The 25,147-nt window shown below is 50.5% G+C and overlaps 1 protein-coding gene across 2 annotated transcripts in view; it reads left to right on the top strand.

Moving 5' to 3' along the window:
* SCARA5 (scavenger receptor class A member 5) overlaps nt 1–25,147 on the top strand; it is a 121,152-nt gene that overhangs the window by 69,362 nt on the left and 26,643 nt on the right. For both annotated transcript variants that reach the window (XM_032265426.1, XM_032265427.1), the window contains 3 exons: nt 9,970–10,050; nt 12,428–12,526; nt 15,191–15,247. In XM_032265426.1, coding sequence (XP_032121317.1) covers nt 9,970–10,050; nt 12,428–12,526; nt 15,191–15,247 — 237 coding nt within the window. The remainder of the gene's footprint in view (nt 1–9,969; nt 10,051–12,427; nt 12,527–15,190; nt 15,248–25,147) is intronic.

The raw sequence follows: 25,147 nt of genomic DNA, 5'->3' as shown, positions 1-25,147 counted from the left end.
GAGGAGGAGAGGCTGCAGTGTCGGGGAGGAGAGGCTGCAGTGTCGGGAAGGAGAGGGTGCAGTGTCGGGGAGGAGAGGGTGCAGTGTTGGGGAAGGAGAGGCTGCAGTGTCATGGCTGAGTGGCTGCAGTGTCGGGGAGTGTTAGGGATTATGGCAGGTCTCATTCATTTTTGCCAGGCTAGAAGGTGGGCCGAGGCTGACAAGGTCTGCGTGTGTTTCAAGAGAAATCAGAAGTGTGATGTTCTGGAAATGTTTAATTGTTTAACTCCTGGGTCCTACATGGTCTTGGTGTGGGTGAAGCATCCAGTGTAATGGGGCACATCTTGTCCCTGCCCTGGAAACACAGGCCACCTTCACCACTGTCACAGCTGTGCTCCAGAGACTCCTCCACCTGCAGCATCCTCCTCCTCCTCCCCCATTCCCTCTTCTTCCTCTTCTTCCTCCTCCTCTTCCCCTTCTCCTTCTCTCCTTCCTTCTTCCTCATTCTCCTCCTCCCTTTCCTCCTCCTCTTCCTTTATTCTCTCCTTCTCTTCTTCCTTCTCATCCTCCTTTTTTCCTCTTCCTCTTCCTCCTCCTCTTCCTTGTCCTCCTTCTCCTGCTTTTCCTCCTCCTCCTCCTCCTCTTCTTCTCCTCTTCCTCCTTTCTCCTCCTTCTCCTCCTTTTCTTCCTTCATCTCCTCCTTCTTTTCTTCATCCTCCACCTTTTCCTCCTCCTTTTCCTCTCCCTCCTCCTTTTTTCCCTCTTCTCCCTCCTCCTTGCCCATCTAAATCCTGCTGATACTCCAGGATCTCACTCAAACCCACCTCCTCCAAGAACCCCCCAACCTTTCTAGCTCCCCGAAGTCTCCCTCTTTCGCGTTTCTGCGTTTATCAGAGAGAAAGTATAATGATGGGGCCCTCTGCACCCTTTCCAGTTTACACAGCACTTTTGTGTACCTTGTTTTGCTTTTAAATGGGACCTGAGGATGAACTGTGAGGTCATTTAAGGCAGCTGTTGTAGAGGGCAGGGTCGGATTTCAACAGGAAAACAACTAAGACTGAGGGAGGAAGTCCCTGCCTTACTTAAGGCCTCATGGCTGGTAATGATCCAGCTGTAATAAGGTGTAATTTACATGCCATGAAATCCCCCATTTTATGTGTACAGTTCAATGATCAGGACCTTTAAGCCCAGTGCCCGGTTGTCATTCTGTTCCCCATAGTCCGTCTGGATCTGTGTCTCTGTCCCCAGCATTAAGAGTGCAATGCACATAACTGGGACTCCATGAATGTTTGTAAAAGCAACTGTTAAATCCTGACACTGGGCGATCACTGGCTTCCCCGACACAGTCGGATTTCCTGGTCCTGGGTCACTTTGGGCCTTTACATCGCAGAAATCAGAGGGAGGAGGTAGAATTTCTTCTTTCAAACACAGGATCTTAGCTTTTCCTACCTTCTTTTTTCCTTGACCTCCCTTGCCCCTAGCAATGTTTTCAGGAACTGATAGCATTAAATAGCAATTACAGTGAATTACAACCTACAATGTGGCACGCATTTTGTAGACATGAATTCTCCAAATAGACATTCAAGACCAAGAATCCTCACATCCTGCAAAAAGGTCTTATTGTCCCCACTTTATAGATGAGAAGCCTAAATAACCTTCCCCCTGTTTCTTAGACATCTGGCAAGTGGCAAAGCCAAGGTCTAAACACGGCTCTGCCTGGCCCAGAAATCCTGGCTGTTGGGATGGAAGCATTTGGCTTCCCAGCTGTAAGCAGTGAACAGAGGAGAGTGGAGAGTGAGTTCCCTGTTTCTGGGGCACTTTCCAGTCCCTTCCTTTTCTTAGCTAGAGACCTCACCGTACTTCCTGCTAATGCAACCTCCCAGGCTCCCGAGACACTTCACATCCGGGTTCTTTCATTTGTAAGTCCAGTCTCCTTGGATCAGCCTGCAACCGCCCTGGGTCCCTCTTTTGCCAGGGTACTTCCCGTGGGGTCCTCCACATAGTCTTTCTTTGGTCCTCAAACTGAGTTTTATACTCAGTTGTCTTGATCTAAAAGTTTGATCTCAGTCCTTCCCAGGCCTGCCTGCCTTTCTGTCTTCAAGCTTTGGATTCTTGATGTGTGTATCCGTCTGTTCAGGCTGCCATAGCAAAATACCATAGACTGGGCCGTTTATAAGCAGCAGATGTTATTGCTCACAGCTCTAGGACTGGGAAGTCCAAAATCCAGGCCTGCCCGGGGCCTGCTCCCTGGTTCATAGATGGCACCTTCCTGCTGTGTCCTCACTTGGTGGAGGGCATGGGGTAGCTCTCTGGAGTCCTCTTTTATATGGATGGAATCAGCATTCCATCCATAAGGGCCTCACCCTTGAGACTCATCACTTCTCAAAGGCCCTGCCTCCTGATGCCACCGCCTGGTGATTAGGTTGCAACATATGAATTCTGGGGGGTACAAACATTCAGATGGCTGCACGGGGGCTCCTGGCCCTTCACAGTTGGATGGCGCTTGGGCTTCCAGCTGTCATTATCGCCACCACATCTGGGGTCCTTCCCACTTCCCTGTCTCTCTCACCAGGTGCCTGGTGGTTATTACTAAAAAGATTCCTGCTGGTACATATGAATGTTTTCACCATGCAACCTTAACAAGGCAAAACTCTACCCTGGCTTTTGGACGAGGGCTGGTTCTCTACGAAAGCTTCCAGGCATTTCCACACTGCTGTCTGCAGTGGCCCTTCTGCCCCAACTTTGTCCAGTTCCTCTATTAAGGTTTTTAAACACACACACCCACCCACATACGTATACACACCCACATACATATACAAATATACACACACACCTGCACACATACAGACATAAACACACCCATGTGCACACATGTATGCATATACATATACACAAACATATACACATACATACCCATGCACGCATATATACATATGAACACATATATACACACATACATATACACATACATTCATATTCATGCATATATACATGTGAACATATATACACACACATACAAATGCACACATATATACATATGAACGCATATATACACATATACACATACGTATACACATACGTTCACATGCATGCATATATACATATGAACATATATATACATATACATACGCATGCACACACATATACATATGAACACATATATACACATATACACACATACATATACACATAACACTCACCACACTCTCACCCTTTACTCTTTCCTGGCTGAGAAGTCACAAATACTCAGCTATGTATTTTTTCAAATATGAGCTTATTTACATTATCCCTGAGCTTGATCCGAGTGATTTTTATTCCCTTACTTTGTTATACAGTTTTTGATGAGCTTTGGTCTCCAGTTTCTCTTTTGTGAATATCTGCAGTGGGGGTTCTATTTTCTGTTTTGGATTTTTAGCATTAATCAGGTCTGTTGAAATCTGCCTGTGGGTTTGAAAGAAGCAGAGAACTTAGATCATCACAGAGGAGAAGCAGCTGAGGAGGGGAAAGGTAACCAGAGAAGGGAGGTCGCCCAGGAGAGGAGACATGAGCAGAGACTCATTCTGATGGCTCTGTTTGGCAAGGATGCAGGTTTTCTGGAATCACAGCATTTGGATGGAATGGTAATAGATCTGAAATCATCCAGTCCACTCTTTTCATTTTGCAGTTGAGGATCCTGAGGCCAGGGAGGGGAGATGATTTGTTGAAGTCACAAAACATCCAGTGACCCAGCTGGGATGAAAAGATACATCTCTGGATTCATTAAAATAAGTTTGCAAAGCAGATTTATCTGCAGTCTGATTTTGTGAGAAAAAAAAAACACAATTTAGTAGACAGTCCAATTCAGCAAATATTTATAAAGGGATGGTATAATAGAGTGGGCTTTGGATTCCAGGCTATCTCTGGGACTCTGGCTTCTGGGTAGTAGAGACCTTTGAAAGTGGGGACATCTCTGAGTGGGAGTGACAGGTAAAGTGTCCTGTCTGCTCTACTGAGGACTGGGGAGCATGACCTGGGCTGAGGTCTCTGGGACATTGTGTCGTGAGCCAAACTCTCATCTGTCCTTCTACGCGGACTCTGCTGGGAAGCGGGTGGAGTTGCCCCCAGTCCCGCCCACCACCCTCTGTGCACTGGGCGCTCAGAGGACCACAGCGAGGGCAGTGTCAGCACCTTTCTGGGACTGAGTCTCCTTGGCTGTGAAATGGAGCACACATTTCCTGCCTTGTCCACTTCTCAGAGTCAAGAGAGATGCCTTAAAAGATGAAACAGAGAGAACTCTCAAAAGTGTAAAGGTGATAGGGGCTGAGTCCAGGCCCTGGTGATTTGAGGGTACTAGAAGTGGAGCCGTTTGCCGAGCCACTCCATCCTGTCATCCTCCCTGTGATTAGTGTGGTTCTGGGGGTGATGTTTACGCTGTGGTTTTGATGACTGTACTGCTGGCTCCAGGCCGTCAGCTGTCCTCCCAATTTGCTCTCTGCAGTCAGTTCCCAGATTCCAGCCCATGCAGGTCCCCTACCCCATCACGTGTTCTGGGATCTGGGAAGGGAGGAGGCATGGGTTTCCTCCCATTGGCTGATCCCTGAGAAATCTCTGATGCTTGTCCTGAATGCCTGGTCCCAGACCTTTCACCCCGTTGGGAAGATGCTTCCGGCAGGAGCAACTGCACTGGGGGCAGCATGAGGGAGCAGGGTAGATGGGTGGGCAGAGCCTGAGTGGGGACCCTAGGAGACTGCTCCTCCTCGTTCCAGCCACCTCCATGCCCTGGTCTGCCCTGGTGACAGAAGAGATGAGAAATGGGATGTGTAGAAAGCTGAGAAGTGAAGGAGCTCACCCGGGCACTTCTTGGAACAATAGATGTCTTGGTCCTTCTGCTGCTGCTCATTAGTCACTCTTCAGATCCCAATTGTGTGCCGGGGGTGTGCAAGGCACAGGCCACAGACAGTGCCCTACAGGAGGGTCTGGCTTCTTGGGAACTACAGTTGGGGGTGGAGGATGGTGCCCAGGGAGTGGGCAGAGGCTCCCACAGGGACATTATGCATGAAGATCTCCCCACTGCCTTCCAGATCTGAGATTTGAGGGCTCTGCTAGTGGAACACTAAGAAATCAAAAGGGTGGCTGTATTCGTCTGTTCTCACACTGCTGATAAAAGCATACCTGAGACTGGCTAATTTATAAAGAAAAAGAGGTTTGATGGACTCAAAGTTCCACATGGCTGGTGAAGGCTCACAATCTTGGCAGAAGGCAAAGGAGGAGCAAAGGCACATCTTACATGGCAGCAGGCAAGAGAATGTGTGCAGGGGAACTCCCCTTATAAAACCGTCAGATCTTGTGAGACTTATTTACTATCATGAGAACAACACAAGGAAAACCTACCCCCATGATTCAATTACCTCCTGCTGAGTTCCTCTCACAACATGTGGGAATTACGGGAGCTACAATTCCAGATGAAATTTGGATGGGGACACAGCCAAACCAGATCAGTGGGCATGAAGGCAGCCTCAGGACTAAGAGGAACTGGAGTCAGGATCTGGCTAATGTTCAGGGACACCATGAGGAGGGCATTTGTGCAGAGGTGGAGGAAAGTTGGTGACCGTGAGCATTGAGCTGTAAGTTTGCAGCAGAGGGAGTCAGATCGTGAGTGATCTGCAGGGGCCTTGACAGGGGAGGCTGAGCCTGTGGTGCCGTCAGGGGACCCCCCGTGCTCTGAGTCCCTTTGGTTGCTTTGTTATTACGGAGAGACTGATCAGACAGCAAGGCACACATGGCCTGGAGAGAAACAGACAGGGTGGTTCTTACAAAGCCTGGAGCCAGGCCATAAGGACCCGACACGGGTGGAGGCAGTGCAGAAGGAGGTGGAGTCATGAGAAGGACCCTCCTTTATGAGAACCGTTGACTCACAGATGTGTGTGGCTGGAAAGGGACACAAAAGGGGGACAGGAAAGAGGAATCCAAGCAGGCTGGAGATTTCCAGACTGGGTTTCTGAAAAAAAGGTTTGTGTCAGTAAACACACTAAAAAGTCATATCCTGAGATTGCTTCACCTACGGGCAGCAGCAGTGATTTAAAGACACACTTGGTCCTCAGAGCACCTGGCGGCTTGGCCCCTCGAGGCTCTGTCCAAATCATCAGCCCTTCTGAGTTGGCCGGGCCAGTACCACCTGAGGATGTGATGAAGGCTTGCGGATGGGCGCTCAGCTTTACTGTCCACCTCGCCTTCTTCCCAGTTCATCTCTAGTAAAGGCCCTCACTAACCACATAGTTCTATTTTAAAAAAACAGGCCAGGCGCAGTGACTCACGCCTGTAATCCCAACACTTTGGAAGGCCAAGGCAGGTGGTTCACGAGGTCAGAAGTTCAAGACCAGCCTGGCCAACATGCCAAAACCCTGTCTCTACTAAAAATACAAAATTAGCTGGGTGTGGTGGTGGCACCTGTAGTCCCAGCTACTCGGGAGGCTGAGGCAGGAGAATCACTTGAACCTGAGAGGTGGAGGTTGCAGTGATCCAAGATATATATATCCACCTGTAGCATGTTCTTGAGACCTGCCTCTCCCTGGATGACCCAGCCAAGTTCCACAGGGTGATTTCAGGTGAGCCGGGAATACCCAAAAGTTGTCATCCTATAAAGGTTCTGAGGAGGAGCTACACAAAGTGAGGTGATGAGGACGTCCCGCACCACTCACGACTGCAAAGCCCTTCTCTAGTCATCGTGCCCCTGAATCCACTCAGTCCTCGCCACAGCCACATGAGAAAGGAATTTTTTTTACCTTCATTTAATAGAATCAGGACTCAAACTCAAGACTCGATATCCATGCTCAAAACCCACTTTCCAGATGATGTGTACCACCCAGAGGCCCCACATCAGGGGCTTTGGGTAGCATCCTCCCTTGGCGAGACTGACTCCTGGGAAGACCCTCCCCCCATGCAGGTTGCCCCTGCACCTGAGGGACAGGTGAAATTGTCAGCACACCTCACAGTCAGGGAATTGCAGTCCCTTCATCTGTGACCAGCTCGGTTCCTGGAGCACCTGGGTTCCCAGTGGGGTGGGGTGGTGGAGGCAGGGAGGAGAGAAAGAAGTGGGCCTTCAGCCCAGCAGTAGAGATCTGGCCACCCTCTCCTGGTTCCGTTTGCTGCAGCCTTGACCTTAAGGAGAGACCCGTGGGAAGGGGTTCTGGAACCCATTTGCTTCCTGACTCCACCCTTCATTTCTGCGCCATCTTTGGTCTGTTCCCAACAGGTTCTCTGACTCAATCCTGTGGTCTGAAAACTGGGATCACAAAACCTAGTCCTTCTCAAATGATTTGTATGCCTTGTGAATTGAAGAATTGTTGACTCCTTTTTTCCCTGCCTGCGTGCCATGGAATTATTAAACAGCCGTCAAGTTTGGTTAGGGTCTGAGGACAGCGCCAGCGTGAGGAAGGTATCAGTACATCTCGACCTTGGCTGGCTGGTTGTTTTCTATGTATTATTAACACCTTCTGATCTCATATACTCATTCATTCATCAAATATTTATTGTGCAAGGCGTTACTGCTGGGCTGTGACTCTGTGTGTTTTGGTTTCCCGGGGCTGCCATAACAAAGCATCATAAACTCAGTGGTTCCACAGAAGCTATTTTCTCACAGTTCTGGAGGCTCGAAGTCTGAAATCCAGGTGTCCGCAGGGCCATGTTCCCTCTGAAAGCTCAGGGAGACCCTTTCTTGGCCCTTCCTAGCCGCTGGTGCTTGCTGGCAGTCCTTGGTGTTTCTTGGCTTGGGAATGTGTCACTCCCATCGCTGCCTCCATGGCCACATGATGCTCTCATATCTCTGTGTCTCTGTTTTCTCTTCTCATAAGGACACCAGCCATTGGCCTGAGGCCTGCCCTACTCCAGGGTAACCTCGTCTTAACTCATTATGTCTGCAAAGAGCCTATTTCCAAATAAAATCATATTCTGAGGCTCCTGGTAAACAGAAGATGGAGACATTATAAAGTTATAAAGGCCATTTTTCATGGTCCGCCTCTTTTTTTATTTTCTTTGGAGACAAAGTTTCACTCTTGTCGCCCAGGCTGGAGTGCAAGGATGCAATCTCAGCTCACTGCAGCCTCTGCCTCCCGGGTTGAAGAGATTCTCCCGCTCAGCCTCTGGAGTAGCTGGGATTACAGGTGCCCACCAACACACCCGGTTGATTTTTATGTTTTTAATAGAGATGAGGTTTCACCACATTGGCCAGTCTAGCCTCAAACTCCTGACCTCAGGTGATCCACCTGACTCAGCCTCCCGAAGTGCTGGATTACAGCACGAGCTGCCACACCGGGCTTCACAGTCCTCGTTTTCTCTTGAAAGGCAGCAGGAGATGAGAGCTTGCAGTCTGGGTCTTCACAGCAGGTACAGGGATATAAAGGGTGTGGCCCTGTTCAGGGAGCTGGCAATTCTTTTAGGAAGACAGAACACAGTCACTGCGGCAACAGGACAAGGCAGGGTGAGATGACTGGTCAAACGGCTCCAAGTACGCACATTCCAGCAGTTCATGCCAACTTTCAGCATGGATGATGAGTCAGAGAGGGTTTTGACAGGAAGGAGCAGGGAGCCACCTGAGAGCTGGTAGTGACTGGAGGAGGTTGGCAGGGGGTGCCCAGGGGCTGGCTAGCCTGGGGACAGCAGGTGCAGCAATAGCTGGCAAGAAGTTTCTGCAGCTGGTGAGACGTCTAGCCCTGTGGGTGTTGCAGCATGGACACACGCAGGTCAGATGTGGGTTGAAACCACAGCTGCCTCACTCATCGGCTGTGTGGTCCAAATGTGTAATTGCAGCACCTGGCATTGTCGTGGGGACTGGATCCAATCCCATATCTCAGAATCCCTGCCACATGGGAGCCCCATCCTGGAGGGCAGGCCTCTCAGGAGACGTTAGAAACCCTTCTTCCATCCAAGCATGGAAGTCAGACATCTGAGCACGACCCTGGCCTCTTCCTCCCCCATTAACACCAAAGTCAGTCTCTTCTACTTTCCAAGCAACTTTTGTACATGTCCCTGACGTCCCTCTGATGGCCCCGCCCCTTGTCCAGGGCTCTCACCTCCCACCTGGCTGGACTGGAGGCTCTGCCTTGGCCTCCCTCCTGTTCCAGCCCATTTTCCACACTGCAGCCTGAACCGTCTTCCTCGTGTGCAGCTCTGATTGGGCTCTTCTCTCAGGCCCCTCTGTGACCTCTGGTGCCCTTAGGAGGTGCTGGGTCTCTAAGAGCCCCGCTTTCTCTCCACACTGTGTCCCCCACCTCTTACCCCGCTGGGGCTTACATATCTCTCTTGACTTTCAGCCTTTGTAGGGATTGTTCCCTCCGCCTGGAACTGTCCCTTTTTACTCTTAATCAGCCCAGGCTGCCACAACAAAATACCACAGACTGAGCTGCTTCAACAACAGGCATTTATTGGTCACAGCTCTGGAGGCTGAAAGTCCAGGATCAGGGTGTGGCAGGGTCGGCTTCTGGTGAGGACTCTCCTCCTGGTTTGCAGACTGGCGCCTTCTTGCTGTGTCCTTTCGAGAGAGAGAGAGAGAGAGAGAAATAGAGAGAGAGAGAGAGGAGGGAGGGAGAGAGAATGAACTCCCTGGTGTCTTTTCTTATAAAACCACTAATCCCAACATATGGGTTCACCCCCATGACTTCATCAAAACCTAATCACCTCCCAAAGACCCCACCTCCTAAAGCTGTGACATTGGGGATTAGGAATTCCACATATGGTTTTGGGAGGGGCCGCACACGTGCAGTCTGCAGCACACTCACCCACCCCTCTGTTTACTCAGCTAACTCCTATTTCTCTTTGAGATTTCACTTTGGATATGACTTCTTCCAGGAAGCCTTTCCTGATGCCCCTGAGACTGGGCTGGGGGTTCCCTGTGAGTTTCCAAAGCTGATGCTGCCCTTCCTCTCCTCAGAGAGGGCGTTGTGTTTCCTCTGCAGTTGACCTTGTCCTGCCCCACAAGCCAATCCCCTAACCTTGGTGCTGTTTTTGCCTTTCCAGGGCCACCAGGACCCAAAGGTGATCAGGGGGATGAAGGAAGGGAAGGCAGGCCTGGTATCCCTGGATTGCCTGGACTTCGAGGTAATGGGTGTGCCCCTGGGAGGGACCTGGGAGAGACCCCCAATCCATCTCTGACCCCTACTTTCTCGATGTTATAAATGACTTGGCTCCCCAGGGGAGTGCCCAATCAGCTCTGCCTCTAGCGCTTAGTTCCAACAAGGGACTAAGAGATTGCTGGTGTCACAGCCGGGTGCAGCACATACTGTTTATTAGGAAGTGCCACAATCTGAAGGAAAAGGTACAGGACAGGCCTGCAGCTCCCTGAAGCCCCTTCCCAGCCCAGGAGCCAGGGTCCGTGTGAGCAGGACCTGCAGAAGGAGTTGGAGATGTTTTGAGATCCAGTCCAACCCTTCACAGGTGCTGTCCTATCCGCATTTCCTGATCACCAGCCACCTGTCGCCCTCCCCTGCCCACCATGACTCCTCCTGACCCTGCCCAGGTCTACGAATGGATCATGAATACCTGTCTGTTCCCCTTTTGACCCCTCCCCTCCCCATCCTGCTGCTCATATCGACAGCCCTGAAGAGTCAGTGGCTGGTGGGGAGGGTGCTTTGGGCCTTCTAGAAAGACAGGGTTCTTCTGAGACTCACTGTCTCCCAAGCTCCTGTTGGGTCCCCCGCCATACCTTGCCTGCTGGTCTGTCCGTTACTGAGCTTGTGCTGCATGCAATGTTTTGCTGGGAGCGTGTGGTCTTCTAAGTGAAGGAAGAAAAGGAAATAGAGGGAGAAAGGTGTCTGGTTATTTGTTTTAGGAATTATACCTCCAAACCATCCGCTTCCCAAATCTCTAGGACATTGCAAACACAGGCGAGGAGACAGTGTGTAGAGGAAGGAGAGGTCCCAGCCCAGCAACCACTCCTGGCCCTGCCGTCTCGGGACCACCCGAGGCTGCTCAGGGGCTCGTGGGGGTCTGGAACCACATTTTCTGCCCTAGAGAATCATAAGATGGGGAGCCTGGGGCCCAGCTTATGCTAGATCAGGACTTCTGTGGCAGTGGAGCCACTGGACTCTGGGAACAGATACATTGTGTTAGGAGGGAAAAGGAGAAAACCCAATCAGCCGTCTCCCAGAATCATGTCTCCTTCCAGCCACTGGACCTTAGGACTAGAGAGTTATTCATTACTGGAAGACAGATTTCTCCAAGTCCCAGAAAAAGTCCAAAGCAAACCAACTCACATTCCAAGCAGGAAAGAATAATTAGTCAGTTAATTAAGGGTGCTCTGCTTTGCAAGATAACTGCACTAAGGCCAGGCCTCATGGGGGACCAGGGCTCTCACACACTCAAACACTTGTTTATGCTGGCTCTGCGTGGTGCTGTCACCACAGGCGGTAACCCAGGGGCCTTGTGGCCAGGAGCCCGGGGACTTAATCGGCAGCAGGCCTTCCATTTACTGACCTCGCCTCCAGTCCCTTTTGCTATACCTCCCTGTATTTATACAAGGGAAGGGATTTTTTTTTCTTAAATAAAATGAGAAACGATTTCATCTTCCTCCTACCCCCGTCCCCAGTAAGCCTTGTTGATCCAGCATAAAGTGAGGCTTACTGTCCATTTCAGCAAGCGCAGGGCTCAGATCCTGCCTCCAACACTGCTGTGTGATCTTGGGCAGTTTACTTAATCTCTCTGAGCTCCTGTGTCCTCATTTGTAACACAGGCAGAATAATTCCTCCTGGTGTGTTATGATGATTAAATTAGATACTTTATGAAAAGCATCCAGAGCAGGGCCTGGCACATAGAAAGCGCTCAGAAAAGTGTTTGCTGATTCTAGGCTGGGCGTGGTGGCTCACACCTATAATTCCAACACTTTGGGAGGCCGAGGTAGGCAGATCACTTAGGTCAGGAGTTTGAGACCAGCCTGGCCAACATGGTGAAACCCTGTCTCTACGAAAAATACAAATATTAGCCAGGTGTGGTGGTGGGCACCTGTAATCCCAGCTACTCGAGAGGGTAAGGTGGGAGGATTGCTTCAACCTGGGAGGCGGAGGTTGCAGTGAGCCGAGATCGCACCACTGTACTCCAGCCTGGCTGACAATGTGAGAGTTTGTCTCAAAAAACAAAACAAAACAAAACAAAAAACAGAGTTTGCTAATTCTAAATCTCCAGCATGTCCAGGGGCAAAGGGACACCCTCCAAAGGGATAGGCACCCCTCCTGACACAACAGCACTGGATCTTTCTAGCAGGAGGACCCCAAGCCTGACCGATATAGGGTGCGCACGGGGAGCGTCCGCGTGGACCTGTTTGTCTCTGCTTTGGCGACATCTTTAGATTAACAGAAAAAAAACAGACACAGAGGCTAAGAGGGGATGTGTGGGGGAGGCTGAGCCTTGAACCTGGGATGACCTCTGAGGGCCCTTCCTGTTCTGCATCCGAGGCTCTGCCATTTGTCTGTTTTCTACCCAGGTCTGCCCGGGGAGAGAGGTACCCCAGGACTGCCTGGGCCCAAAGGTGACGATGGGAAGCTCGGGGCCACAGGACCAATGGGCATGCGTGGATTCAAAGGTAATGACAATCTCGGTTTTCCCTGAGCCTCACCGCCAGCCCCAGGCAGCATGTGGGCATTGGTGTGGGGGACCAGGACTCTCATCACTGTGCATGGACCAGAAGGGCAACCTTGTGCGAGTCACTTCATCTTGTTAAAGACTTTAGTTTTTCCACTAAAAACTAGAAACCCTCAGCCAGGCGTGCTGACTCATGCCTGTAGTCCCAGCATTTTGAGAGGCCCAGGCAGGAGGATTGCTTGAGCCCAAGAGTTTGAGATCAGCCTGGGCAACACAGCAAGACCCCATCTCAACAAAAAAATAAAATAATTAGCCCAGTGTGGTGGCATGTACCTGCAGTCCCAGCTACTTGAGAGGCTGATCTCTTGACTCCAGGAGTTGGAGGCTGCGGTGAGCTCTGATTGTGCCACTGCACGCCAGCCTGGGTGACAGAGCAATAGCTCATCTCTAAAACAAAACAAAACACACAAATCTTGAAACCCTCATGATACTATATTTCACAGGGCTGTCAGGAGGACTGAGCAAACATGCGTGTGCAAATGTTCAAGTCCTCGTAGAAATGCAAGGGAGTGGTTGGTAGGTTGCAGCTCAGAGATTAACCAGAGAAAGCCAGCAGGGTGGCCTGCGGAGCAGACACCAAGGCTGCAGTCCCAGGACAACCCTCCTCCCCAGTCCTGCCAGACGCCTGACCTTACCTTCTAAATACTCTTATTCCCCCAACATTTACAACTTTAATTCAATTCTCAAATTTCCAGTGCCAAGAAATGTTCCTTCCGATCTGCTCTCCTTCCTGTAGGTAGTCCTCTTGTTCATTTTTAGGAAAACCTATTTTACAATCATTCTGTCTTTTCATGCTCACTTCAAGACTGTGCAAACCTCCTAGCACCGCTGCAGAAGGTGGAGGACTTCTGATGCCCTGTCCTCAGGCTTTCTACTCCTCACTTGTTAAAATGAAAACTAAGAAAAAATTCCTGCTAATCATTGCCACCCCGCGTCTAGGATGATCCCTTGATCTTGGATCCTTGAGAAGTTTTATTTTACTTTCTGGTCAGCAATGAGACTGAGGCTTTCCTTTCTTTTATGATCCCATTTTAAAAAGTTGATTTTAAAACAAGTTGTAAAAGCAGCACATGCTTGTTGAAAATAAAATTAGAGACTAGGCAAGGTGGCTCATTTCTATAACCCCAGCACTTTGGGAGGCCAACGAGAGCAGATCACTTGAGGCCAGGAGTTTGAGACCAGTCGGGCCAATATCACAAAACTCTGTCTCTACCAGAAACACAAAGATTAGCCAGGCATGGTGGTGCACACCTGTGATCCCAGCTACTTGGGAAGCTGAGGCAGGAGAATTGCTTGAACCCGGGAAGTGGAGATTGCAGTGAGCCAAGACTGCATCACTGTATTCCAGCCCTGGGCCTAGGTGACAGAGTGAGACCCTGTCTCAAAAAGAGAGAGACAAATTAGACAACACAGAAATGCATAAAGCAAAAAGTCTCCGCCTCTCAGTTCCCCCAGCTCTTATTTCTTAGAATAACTACCATCAACACTTTGGAGCACATCCTGCCAGATCTTTTTCTGAGCACATTCCTATATATGTATACGGCTGCCTTTTTTTTTTTTTTTTTTTTTTTTTTTTAATCTTGGATCATCCTGGACATTCTCCCCTGGAATTTGTTGGCTTGCTTTTTTCACCAAACAGTATGCCATGGGCTTTTGATTTGCAGATGTCTTTCTGGAGGTCCTTGGAAGAGAAGTCCCCTGTCATTTTAATGCCCAGTGAGTGGTGCCAGGATTTTCAACTTCTTTGTAGAGAGCGAGGCCAGCTGTCCAAAGAGGTCTTCTCCTTTAGGCATATCCTGGGAAGGAAATACCACAGTGCCCTGGTATCTCACATTCATGTTTTATGGTCTCTCCTGATCAACATAGAACCCGCCTCTCTCCCTATTTAACTAAAGCCCCTTCTCCCTTGTTTTCCCTGGTCTCATTAGAACAAACTTGGAGGCTTGCATGGTGACTCATGCCTGTAATCCCAGCACTTTGGGAGGCCAAGGCGGGCAATCACCTGAGGTTGGGAGTTCGAGACCAGCCTGACCAACATAGAGAAACCCCATCTCTACTAAAAATACAAAAATTAACCAGGCATGGTGGTGCATGCCTGTAGTGTCACCTACTCAGGAGGCTGAGGCAGGAGAATCACTTGAACCCAGGAAGCAGAGGTTGCAGTGAACCAAGATCACACCACAGTGCTCCAGCCTGGTCAACAAGAGCAAAACTCCATCTCAAAAAAGAAAACAAACAAACAAAAAACCTAAAACGAACTTGGATATGGACTTCTAAAACCTTGAGTGTTTAATAGGAGTATCTTTGACTTGTCTTCTTCCTGCAAACTTCCCTGTGCTCTTTAGGTTATGCTGGTAGAGGCTGCTCTTTGGTTCTTTATGAAGGGGTGGAATTTTCTCACCGGTGCTTCCTCCTTCTCGGGGTATCCAGGGCAGATGGCAGAGGTGGCTGCCCTGTTCTCCTGCCTGCTGTACCCTCCAGCTGCTGCTGGCTCCCACCTGAGGGTTTCTCTTATCTCGAATTCATCAGTCCCCTGCAGGTAATATTTTATTCGCAATTAGGATTTGTTTCCATTCCTAATGCCAGTTTTCCTCCTCTGTTTTAGGTGACCGAGGCCCAAAGGGAGAGAAAGGAGAGAAAGGAGACAGAGCCGGAGATGCCAGTAAGGACAGTCTGCTGGGGTCGTGGGATAAGGTGTTGGCACAGGGCTAGCTGTCTGCTGAGCAGCCCCATAAGTTGGGAGGTTCAGAGGCTGGAGCCATGGCTGGGGCTCAGGTGTCAAAGGAGCCTCCCTAGCTTTTTTAGGGTTCTGCCAGTCTAGCAAGAGATGCTGATAGACCCCAGGGGCACTGGCCACATTTCTAGAGGTGCCATAAACCTGGAGGTTGTATGCATGGATCTGGAGGCTGTCCTTGGCCACTCATTAGACCCAGCTGGGTGTAATCTCTGTGCCTCAGTGTTCTCATCTATAAAATGGGGATAACAAGAGTCCTTACCTCATAGGGCCATTGTGAGAATTGAATGAGTTAATCTGAGTAACGTGTTTATGATCGTGCTGGACGCCTGGTGAGGACTCAGTACCTGTTCGTGATTATTATTCTGTGTCATGCGCCCACTCAGACACGCTTTCTAAAATCATCAGAGGTGCTTGCACAAATTCAGCTACTGACCTTGTGAAAGGCCTCCCCTCCCTGGGTGCTACATGGGGAAAGGTGCAGAGACAAAGTGGCATCGCCTTCATTTTCCCCATCTGCCGCTGATGGAGGAGTGACGCTGGAGAGCTCACGATCCAGCAGACCACCCCATTAGGAGTGGGTGTCTTTCTGATGTGGTCCCTGCTCCAATGCTGACAAGGGAACCAGCGTATTTCATTGTGCCACTCTTCCAGGGCTTACTTTCACCCCAGAGGGCTACATGTAGAATCTTGGAGGCCAGAGAAATAATGAACAGAGTGTCTTAGCCAAGTTTTAAAAAGAGCAAAAGGAAAAATCCCAACCCCAGTATGTGGTGTGAGTTGGTTCCGTCCGGTGTGAGGGCACCAAGCGGAATATTGCTGCCTGTGGCATCTGGGCTCCGGTCTTGGCTCTAGAAGGATAGGCCTGGGGAAAGAGTCCCTATGTTATAGCCTCCCCTGTGGACACTCAGGGACAGGGTCCACTGCAGAGTTACAAGCTAGACACAGATAGGGGTCTCATGCCACCCAAATAAATCAAAAAGACTATCAACCCCACCAAAATTTAACCCAATACCACATCCCAGCACCACTAACAATTAGCCCTAGCCCTCCATAAATAGGAGAAGGTTTCGAAGAGAAACCTGCAAACACCATCACCAAAGGAACATTTAATAAAAGATGTATATGCCATTATTCTCACGTGGATTATAACCATGACTAATGACGTGAAAAATCGTTGGGGTACTTCGGCTCTACAAACACTGATGGCCAATACCCGCAAAACACACTCGATAATGAAAATGATTAACTACTCACTCACCGATCTTCCCACACCCTCTAACATTTCTCTGTGAGGAAACTTCGACTCACTTCTTGGTGCGTGCCTAACCCTCCAGAGCATTATAGGATTATTCTCGGCCATCGCTACACGTCAGATGCTTCAACTGCCTTCTCTTCAGTTGCTCGTGTCAGCCAAGATGTAAACTCCGGCTGAGTTTACTATTTTCATGGTTCCTTGGTCTCAGCAAGTCCTTCCGATGAAAGCAGCACATTGAGGGTGGTATGGCACAGCAGGTCCTTCAAAGGACACTTTTCTACCAGCCATGCAGGACCGCAAGGAGACCTCGCTTCTGAAAAGAGGCTTCCCCAGGGCCCCCCAACACTAAACTTGCCCCCTGCTTCCTCTCTGCCCTCCCCTCCCTGGGGCACGATTCGGGATCAAGTAGGAGCAATGTGGGTGACAGCACCTTGTCCTCGAAAGTGACGGACTTCCCCGGGGAAAACAAGCAAGTTCCCAGGCTGACCCCAGACCTCCCACACCCACTTCACCTGAAATGCTGCAGTACAGGGTGCCGTCTGTGAGCCTCACGGTCCTTCTGGCTTTCTCTAGAGTCCCTTTCCAGGGCTTGCCTGGGTGTGTCTGACTGGATGGGGCCATCTAGCACACCTGATCTGATCCCTTCTGTCTAAAGGGCTGGGTCCTGAATGTCGTCTTCAGGGTGCTGGTTTTCCCTGCTCTGTTTGTTGACTGGTTTCTATCAAGGCTGCCAAGGTAGCTGAGAAGGATCGTGGCACTTCATTCTGAGAAATAAACAATGCCTGATGGGGGCGGGCAGGAAGGGAGGAACTGTGTGGAAAGATGGCCTTTGAGATCAGAAACACTGCCCGCACGCCAGTGGGGCTCTTGTCAGGAATTCCCTGGCGGCTGTTCTTTCAGCAGACTTGAGGGAGCAGTGAGGAGGTCCAGCCAGCAGGGCGTCCCCGTGCTGCAGAGGACGTGCAGTCTCTATTCTCCTTGCCCCTGTGGGCCGGGCTGGTGGGCTCTGCGCGGGATTGGGTCCTGAGGCTGGAGCATGGTGCAGGGAGGTAGGAGCCAGAGCCATAGGGGTGCGGGGGTCCCTGGGTCCCATCCACATGGCTCTGGATCCTCTTGACTGCACGGCAGGAGGTGATGTCAGCGAGGGACTGAGGCTTTCTTTCCTGCCTTGAAGAGGCTACACCCTCCCTGCAGCCCAGAACTCAGACAGAACCCAGAGCCTATGCTTGCACAAAGCACTAAGCTTTTCTTTCCTCCTCCCTGGCAAGACCACCACCCATAGTGGTCTCCAGGGGCAGTGAAACTGGGAGGTGAAGGGGCTGAGCAGAGGCAGCTCCATGGGCAGAAAGCTCTATACAACACGAGGAGGACCCTGGGAGAGCCAGAGGCATCGCAGAACAAAGAAACTGGCAGGCCAGCCCCCATCTTCCCATGATTAGAGGCCCAGAGAGGAGGATGGACTTGTCACATCCTTAGGCTGGGGCTGAGGCTGAATGAGACCCCCAGCCCCTGACTTCCTGACCCTGGGACTCGGCCCCTGGTCTTGGACTATAGGGCCAGGCTTCTTAAAACCCTAAGCAGTCCTCTCTTTCACTGGTAGCTCCAGATGTAGATTGAAGGACCTTGGGCTGAAGGGGAACAGTCATTGCAAGTCTGTGCCTGTCCCGTCGTGCGGTGTCTTCCCACGGCCTCCACCCACCAGCTTGCTCTGACCACACCAACAGCAAGCCGTATTCAGCCCCCCGCTTACGTGTCCAGGGAATTCCAGTCCCAGAGGCGTTAACCACATCCCTGAGACCTGGGCTTTGCCGGGAGAGCCGAGGCTCAGCTTTCAGAAAAGTGCTGAAATTCTGGCAGACATGGTGCCCGTGTCTGAGGGTTTCTTGGTCACTCCCTGCGCCCTGGGCAGCCCCACCGGAGGATCTGCGGGCTGGGAAAAAGAGTTTGAAACACCCGAGAGCCACCCTCCACAGTCTGGCATTGTGCTGGAAGAGCTGCCAACCAGGGTGGCCTTTTGTAACCCCAAGGCCTTTAAACCTTTACCAGACACCTCCCAAGCCAGTGCCATCAGCAGCAAAGACCTGAGGTTTCAGCAGATGGGGGTGACTGTGCGATGGGACTGGTGAGAAGAGACACGACAGACACCCCTCACTCAGGAAGGGGAAGCTGGCAGTTTTCCCTGGAGGAGGGAATTCCACAGAAGGCTTCTCAGGACCCATCTGAGTCCACGTTAAAATATTTTTCAGGACAAAAATCTTGCCATTGTTTACCCATGTTTTGATCTGAAGTCACAGGATTTTAGGATTGGATGGGTTTCAGATCCATTCCTCTCTCTCGGCCAACCCCACCCCACCAGTTTTCGGAACAGAGAGCAGCAGCAGAGAGATGGGTGGTATCCCCAAAATCACCCCGCCTACGTCATGGCAAAACTGGGTCTAGAATCCAGATCTCCCTGTTTGTGCTTGATGAGAGATCAAGGTTTTTCCCGGCAAGGGCGGTATCAGTGACTCTGTGACATGTTTGGCTTTTGGCAGTTTGGCCAGGAAAAAAAAAAAAATAAAACAAAATGCTACGGACACACATCTCAAGAGAAATACATTTGTTTTACCCTCGTAGATGGTCCGTTTGCAGGAAAAATAAATAGTATTTTTGTAACGAAGGGGTGGGTGAAGAATTCAGTGTTGGTTAAGTCCCACAGCATGAATTTAAAGCAGGATATAAGTTCGGATTGTTTAAAACAAACCTTTGTCCATTTGGTTTTACATGGAAAAAAAATATGTAGATGCCACAGGGGTGAGTTCCAAGCCAGTGTTTGCTGATGGTTTTCATGCATGGCTCAGAGCACTTGAAAAATGTTTAACACTTTGTGCATATTTTCAGTATTTAGGGAAGTAAGTTTGGGGACGAGGGGTGCTGTGGGTACCCCAGCATGCAGTGTCAACTCAAAGTAAATGATCAGGAAGCATGTTTCTAAACAGGTTTCCCTGCAGCTGCTGAGATGTGTCTGTCTCTGTTTTACAACCAAGGAGGCAGAGTCCTTTGGAGTCTCTGGACTCCCTTCTCCCATTCCTGTGCCTAGTTTGCTGTACCGGGTACCCCAGCCTGATCTCAGGTATGAAGAGGCAGAGCCACTGCACCTTTTTTTTGGAGACAGACTCCGGCTCTGTCACCTAGGCTGGAGTGCAGTGGTGTAATCTCAGCTCACTGCATCCTTCACCTCCCAGGTTTAAGTGATTCTCCTGCCTCAGCCTCCAGAGTAGCTGGGATTACAGATGCATGCTACCACCCTGTCTGATTTTTGTATTTTTAGTAGAGACAGGATTTCTCCACATTGGCCAGGCTGGTCTCGAACTCCTGACCTCAGGTGATCTGCCTGCCTCCGCCTCCCAAAGTGCTGGGATTACAGGCATGAGCCACCACACCTGGTTGACCCAAGTCTTAAAGAGTAAGTTGGTATCCACCAGGTGGGTGTGGAAGTTGAAGTCATCCCAGGTAAAGAGAACCATATGCATGAAACAGCATACTGTTGTCATCCTCCCGAATAGTACCGCATGGCAAGGGTTTGGGATCTAAGAGACAAATACTAAGGCTGGAAAGGAATGTGGGGGTTACGAGGGGCCTTGCAGTGGTCAGGAGTTTACACTTGAGCCTCTGGGCACAGGGAAGCCGTCCACGGGGTGGTAATGGCAGAGCCTCAGCTGTCACTGGAGGCCCTGTGCACACGACCAATAGCTGGTGCGTGGTAGACAGACCCTTCCTCCCAGGAAAGGCCACATTCCAAATCCAGGTTCCTTTTCTGCTCCTCCTCCTTCTCTTGTCTGCACTTCCACTTCCAGCAAGTCCTGTTTTTCAGAAACATTTCCTGGGAAGATGCGAACCCAACTCTCTGCAGCTCTGTAAGCGCAGTGCTGATTGTAGAGCAGTGAAAAGGAAGACTCGCTTCCTCTGTTCATTCCCAGGCCTCTGACCCCAACTGTGCAGGTGTTTCGCACACTGACCAATCCCCCAGTCCCAGCTGGGGGTCCCACCATTCAATTCTGTGCCGACATAATCTACCTGGAGTTGATGAAGACCCCACTGGGTAAGGGCTCAGTCCCACAGGCTGCCCCCAACTTGAGATGCAGTCTCAAATCCAAGCTTTCAGAGCTTCTGACCAACTTGCTATAAGTCGGAGAATCCCTTTAGAGCCCCGCTCCTTGGGTTTGATTATTTGCTAGAACCCAATTCACAGAACTCAGGAAAAGTTAGGTTCATCGTTTTATTACAAAGGACACAACTCAGGAACAGAGGGACAGGAGAGATGCAGAGGGCAAGGTAGGGGGATGGGGCGCAGAGCCTCCTTGCCCTCTCTGAGCACACCATGCTCCAGGCACCAGCATAGAGCCTTCCCACCCTCTCTGAGCACACCATGCTCCAGGCACCAGCATAGAGCCTTCCCACCCTCTCTGGGCACACCACCCTCCAGGCACCAGCATAGAGCCTTCCCACCCTCTCTGGGCACACCACCCTCCAGGCACCAGCACAGAGCCTTCCCACCCTCTCTGGGCACACTGCCCTCCTGGTACCTTGATGTGTTCAGCACCGCACCCAGAAGCTCTCTGAACCTGTCCTTTTGAGTTTTTATGGGGTTTCATTACCTAAGCATGACTGATGAAATCATTGGCCATTGGTACCTGAATTCAATCTTCAGTACCCCCTCCACTTCTAAGTGGGGCTGAATGGTCCAACCTTCTAATCACGTGGTTGATTTCCCTGACAGCCAGCACCCCCATCCTTTGGGCCTGCCCAAACTCAGGTGTGGTTGGAAGGGGCTTATTACAAATTAAAAAAAAAAAAAAAAGATTCTCCAGAGCTATTTCAGAAGTAGGGACCAAAAAAACCCAGATTCTCACAAGAGACGTTCCTGTTACTCTTACTGTTTAAGAAGTTATAAGAATTCTAGGAGCTCTGGCTGGGAGCTGGAGATGAAGACCAGATACTTCTGTCAGCATCACAGCACAAACCTTAAATCTAAGTCCTGCACTGACCCCCCTGGCTGTGTGGCCTGAGGCTAGTCTCTTAGCCTCTCTGGCCACAATTCCCTCTTTTTTTCCCCTGTTTTGTAAAGAGGATGGAATCTGGCCTTCCAGGCATTTTGGTTTGCCAAGATCCCATCTTAAGCCTTCCAAAAACAAATCCAGTGACTCTTCCTGAAAGCTCCCAGTGATCCCTTCCATGGGAGCTTCCACATTCCCATGTGCAGAAAACAGTTTGATTCCGACTAATCTATGCTGTATGTGGTTTGATGGCTTCACACAGATTTAAGAAGAATTGGAAAAGGCCTGGCCCCTTTAAGAAGTCAGGTGGTCAAATAAGGATACACAGGCCAGGCATGTGGCTCATGCCTGTAATCCCAGCACTTTGGGAGGCCAAGGCAAGTGGATCACCTGAGGTCAGGAGTTCGAGACCAGCCTGGCCAACATGGTGAAATCCCATCTCTACTAAAAATACAAAAATCAGTTGGGCTTAGTGGCAGGTGCCTATAATCCCAGCTAATCGGGAGGCTGAGGCAGAAGAATCGCTTGAACCCACGTAGTGGAGGTTGCAGTGAGCCAAGGTTGCACCACTGCACTCCATCCTGGGAGACAGAGGAAGACTCCGTCTCAAAATAAATAAAAAAATAAGGATGTGCAGAGGTGCCTGTGAGTCAGGCACCGATGGGCTTGCTGCATTATGTTCATCTCTTTAAAAGGTATTTTCAGCATCCCTGGCCAGAAAGAGAGAGACAAGCGCTGGACCCATGCCCTGGCAGGGAAAAAAATGCTTAGGCAGGGAGAAATGAAACTCCCCCTTGGGAATCCTAAAAGGCCATTAACAGGGCCACTGATATTTGTATTCTGGATATATGCTAACCGAAGGCAGGAATCAGGGCCAAAGCCCAGGAAGAACTGCTAGTTGGAAAAAAATAAACAAGGCAGTGTGGAGTTTATGTTCAGAGTTAGCAGCCAGGTGTGTGTGTGGGACTTGGGAGGCTGGGCTGCTGTGATGCATTATCTAGGAGGGGCATGGCATCAGTTGAGGTGGCCAGTCCGCCTGCTGCCTCGTCACTATTCTTCGTATGTGCGTTGCCTGTTCTGTTTCCACTTCTCTGCTGACACAGGCAGCCGAGCCCGTGGTGCCGCCCTTTCCTTCGTGCCGGGGACTGGCATCCCCAATTCCCTGGCAGATATCCAGTGGTTTGGGGGATTTGCCCTGCAAGGAAACTGTCTCAGTAATACCAACCTCAGATGAACGTGAACATGGAATCACTTACAAAAGCCAGCGAAAGAAATGACGCTGGGGTCTTTGATGTGGGTTTTGAACAAAGAAAAGTTTTATGTTGAGATGCACATGAAAACCAAGAGTGGTTGAACTGTTTATTTAGAATGCATTTCAAACAAACTTGGGAATTGTGCTTACTCCCCGTGACCCCAGCTCCTGTTAACGCAGGGAGTGAGTGCAGCTGCAGGGTCTGTGGATTGAGTCTGGGAGGTCCAGGGAGCCTTTGATGTCACTGATCCACTCTCGCTGCCACTGTGTGAACTTCACAGTACAGCCCTCTGTCCTTTGACATGGAAGCCATCCTTGGAGGATACTTGGGGCCAGCTGTCTAGGTGGACTTACTTCCCCTGGGGCTGGGTTTCAGCCTCTTTTCTTTAGGGAGCCATTTGCCAAATTCAGATGGAAGAAAGAGACAGGCAAAGCCGTAATAGACCTCCCTGGGAGGTCCTGGGGCCACAGTGGCAGGAGGGGTACATGGCTGGCTTTCACACTAACTCAGAGGCTTGGAAAGTCACTTACCACAATGCCTGGGTCCGCCGCCATGGTCCGCAGGGATCGTATGGAGTTCAACACTGTTGAGAGATGACCACCCGGGTCTCTGAGCTCCTGCGTGTTTCAGAAGAACTCTCGGGTATGTTATCCCACCTAACTGAGGACGGAACCAGGCTGGGAGGTCACCTTCCTCACCCAAGGTCCTAGACTTAGAGAGGGGTAAACTTGGTTCTCAAGGCAGTCCCGACCTTTGAGGATTTACAGTGCAGGGGTGGAGAAGGATCCCAGAAAGGGGATTCAGACCTAGAACCTAGAGGAGGGAGAGAACTGGCATGGAAACTCGGGCCGGGAGGGGATGGAGGGAGCGAAGGCGGGGGGGGGTGGCAGAGCCCTCCAGGACGGGCCACTAGCCCTGGGCACATGAAGCTGAGCCTTCAAGAAGGGTGCCTTATGCATGTCAGCAGAAGGGCTGCAGGCCTGATGAAACACAGCATCGCTGTTTTCTCCGGGCTCTCCAGCATTTCTTTCTGGTCCTAACAGCCAGTGGACTCTGACCTCTCCCTGCCCTCTGAGAGGTTCAGGAGCTTAGGAAAGAATAGGACTCACTTGCCCACCCAGGCCATTCCTACAAATCCAGCTCTAAGCAGAGCTTCTGGGCCTTAACGGCCTCCTCCTGCTGTGACGGGGTGAGCTCCCCGCTCAGGCCTGAGCAGGAAGAGCTCTTCATTTATTATTTGATCACATTTTTTATTTAGCACCGGCTAGCTGGGAATAGCAAAATCAGAGCAAACTCAAGTTTCCAGAGAACAGGAAGCGCAGCTGGGGAGACAAAAAGGGGAGGCCACAGTTTTTAAACATCTAGTACGAGCCTCAGGGCAATGACAATGCGGGAGATATTGCTGTTGCTTCTTCTACCCAGCAAAGTCTCAAGCCCCCCATGCGACCGCCAAGGGGAGACACAGCACTTTGGAAATCCAGGTGTGGTCCTGGCGTGGCTGCTTTACCATGTGACCTGGAGAGAGGCACGCCCCTTCTCTGAGTCTCAGCTTTCTCCCCTGTGAAATGGGACTAACACCACCCTGCTTAGGGCAGGGCAGTAAAGACCCCACGAGACTCGCTAATAAAAGTGCTTTGAAGAGTCATAAATGGACGTATTAAGAGCAGATTCCCATTAGGAAATAGTATTTTATAAAGCACACCCACAGGCCAGACCACGTTTTGAAAGCGATGCCATCCAGGAGAGCCTGATCAGAAATTGCTTCTTTTGCTTTTGGGATGGCCCCGTCCTTCCCATGGGGATCACATTTCCCGTGAGCAGTGTCGCCCCAGCAGAGCCCCTGTGCCGCAGAGTTCTTTCTTTACAAGAGAAGGAAAGTTCAACTTCCTTAATGGGCAGATGGTCCGAATTATCCTCAGGGGCTACTCTGCAGCTGCAGAAAATCAGAGCCTTTTTTCCCAGCCCTGTGTGTTTATTTCTATTCTCCACGACCTCCTTTCCTTCCCCTTGTTGTGCTCTGGCAGGGGGACTGGAAGGCAGGGAAAACAAACATATAGGAGGTGCAATCTTTCAGGCTGAGGGTGGGCCTTCCCTCTTCTTTTCTGTAGAGGCAAAGTTCCCTATGCACAGCCAAGCAGGTTCTGGGATATTTAGTGACCAGCTCCATTCTTAGAGCCCCTCCGATGCTGTGAGTCCATTCATCCATTCCTTCCCCCACTCATTCCTTCTCCCACTCATTCCTTCCCCCACTCATTCCTTCCCCCACTCATTCCTTCCCCCA

This window comes from Sapajus apella, unplaced genomic scaffold (assembly GCF_009761245.1).
Source record: "Sapajus apella isolate SASKATOON/1434 unplaced genomic scaffold, GSC_monkey_1.0 scaffold150, whole genome shotgun sequence".
In the NCBI taxonomy this organism is placed as follows: Eukaryota; Metazoa; Chordata; class Mammalia; order Primates; family Cebidae; genus Sapajus; species Sapajus apella.
This window is presented reverse-complemented; position numbering and strand designations above follow the sequence as displayed.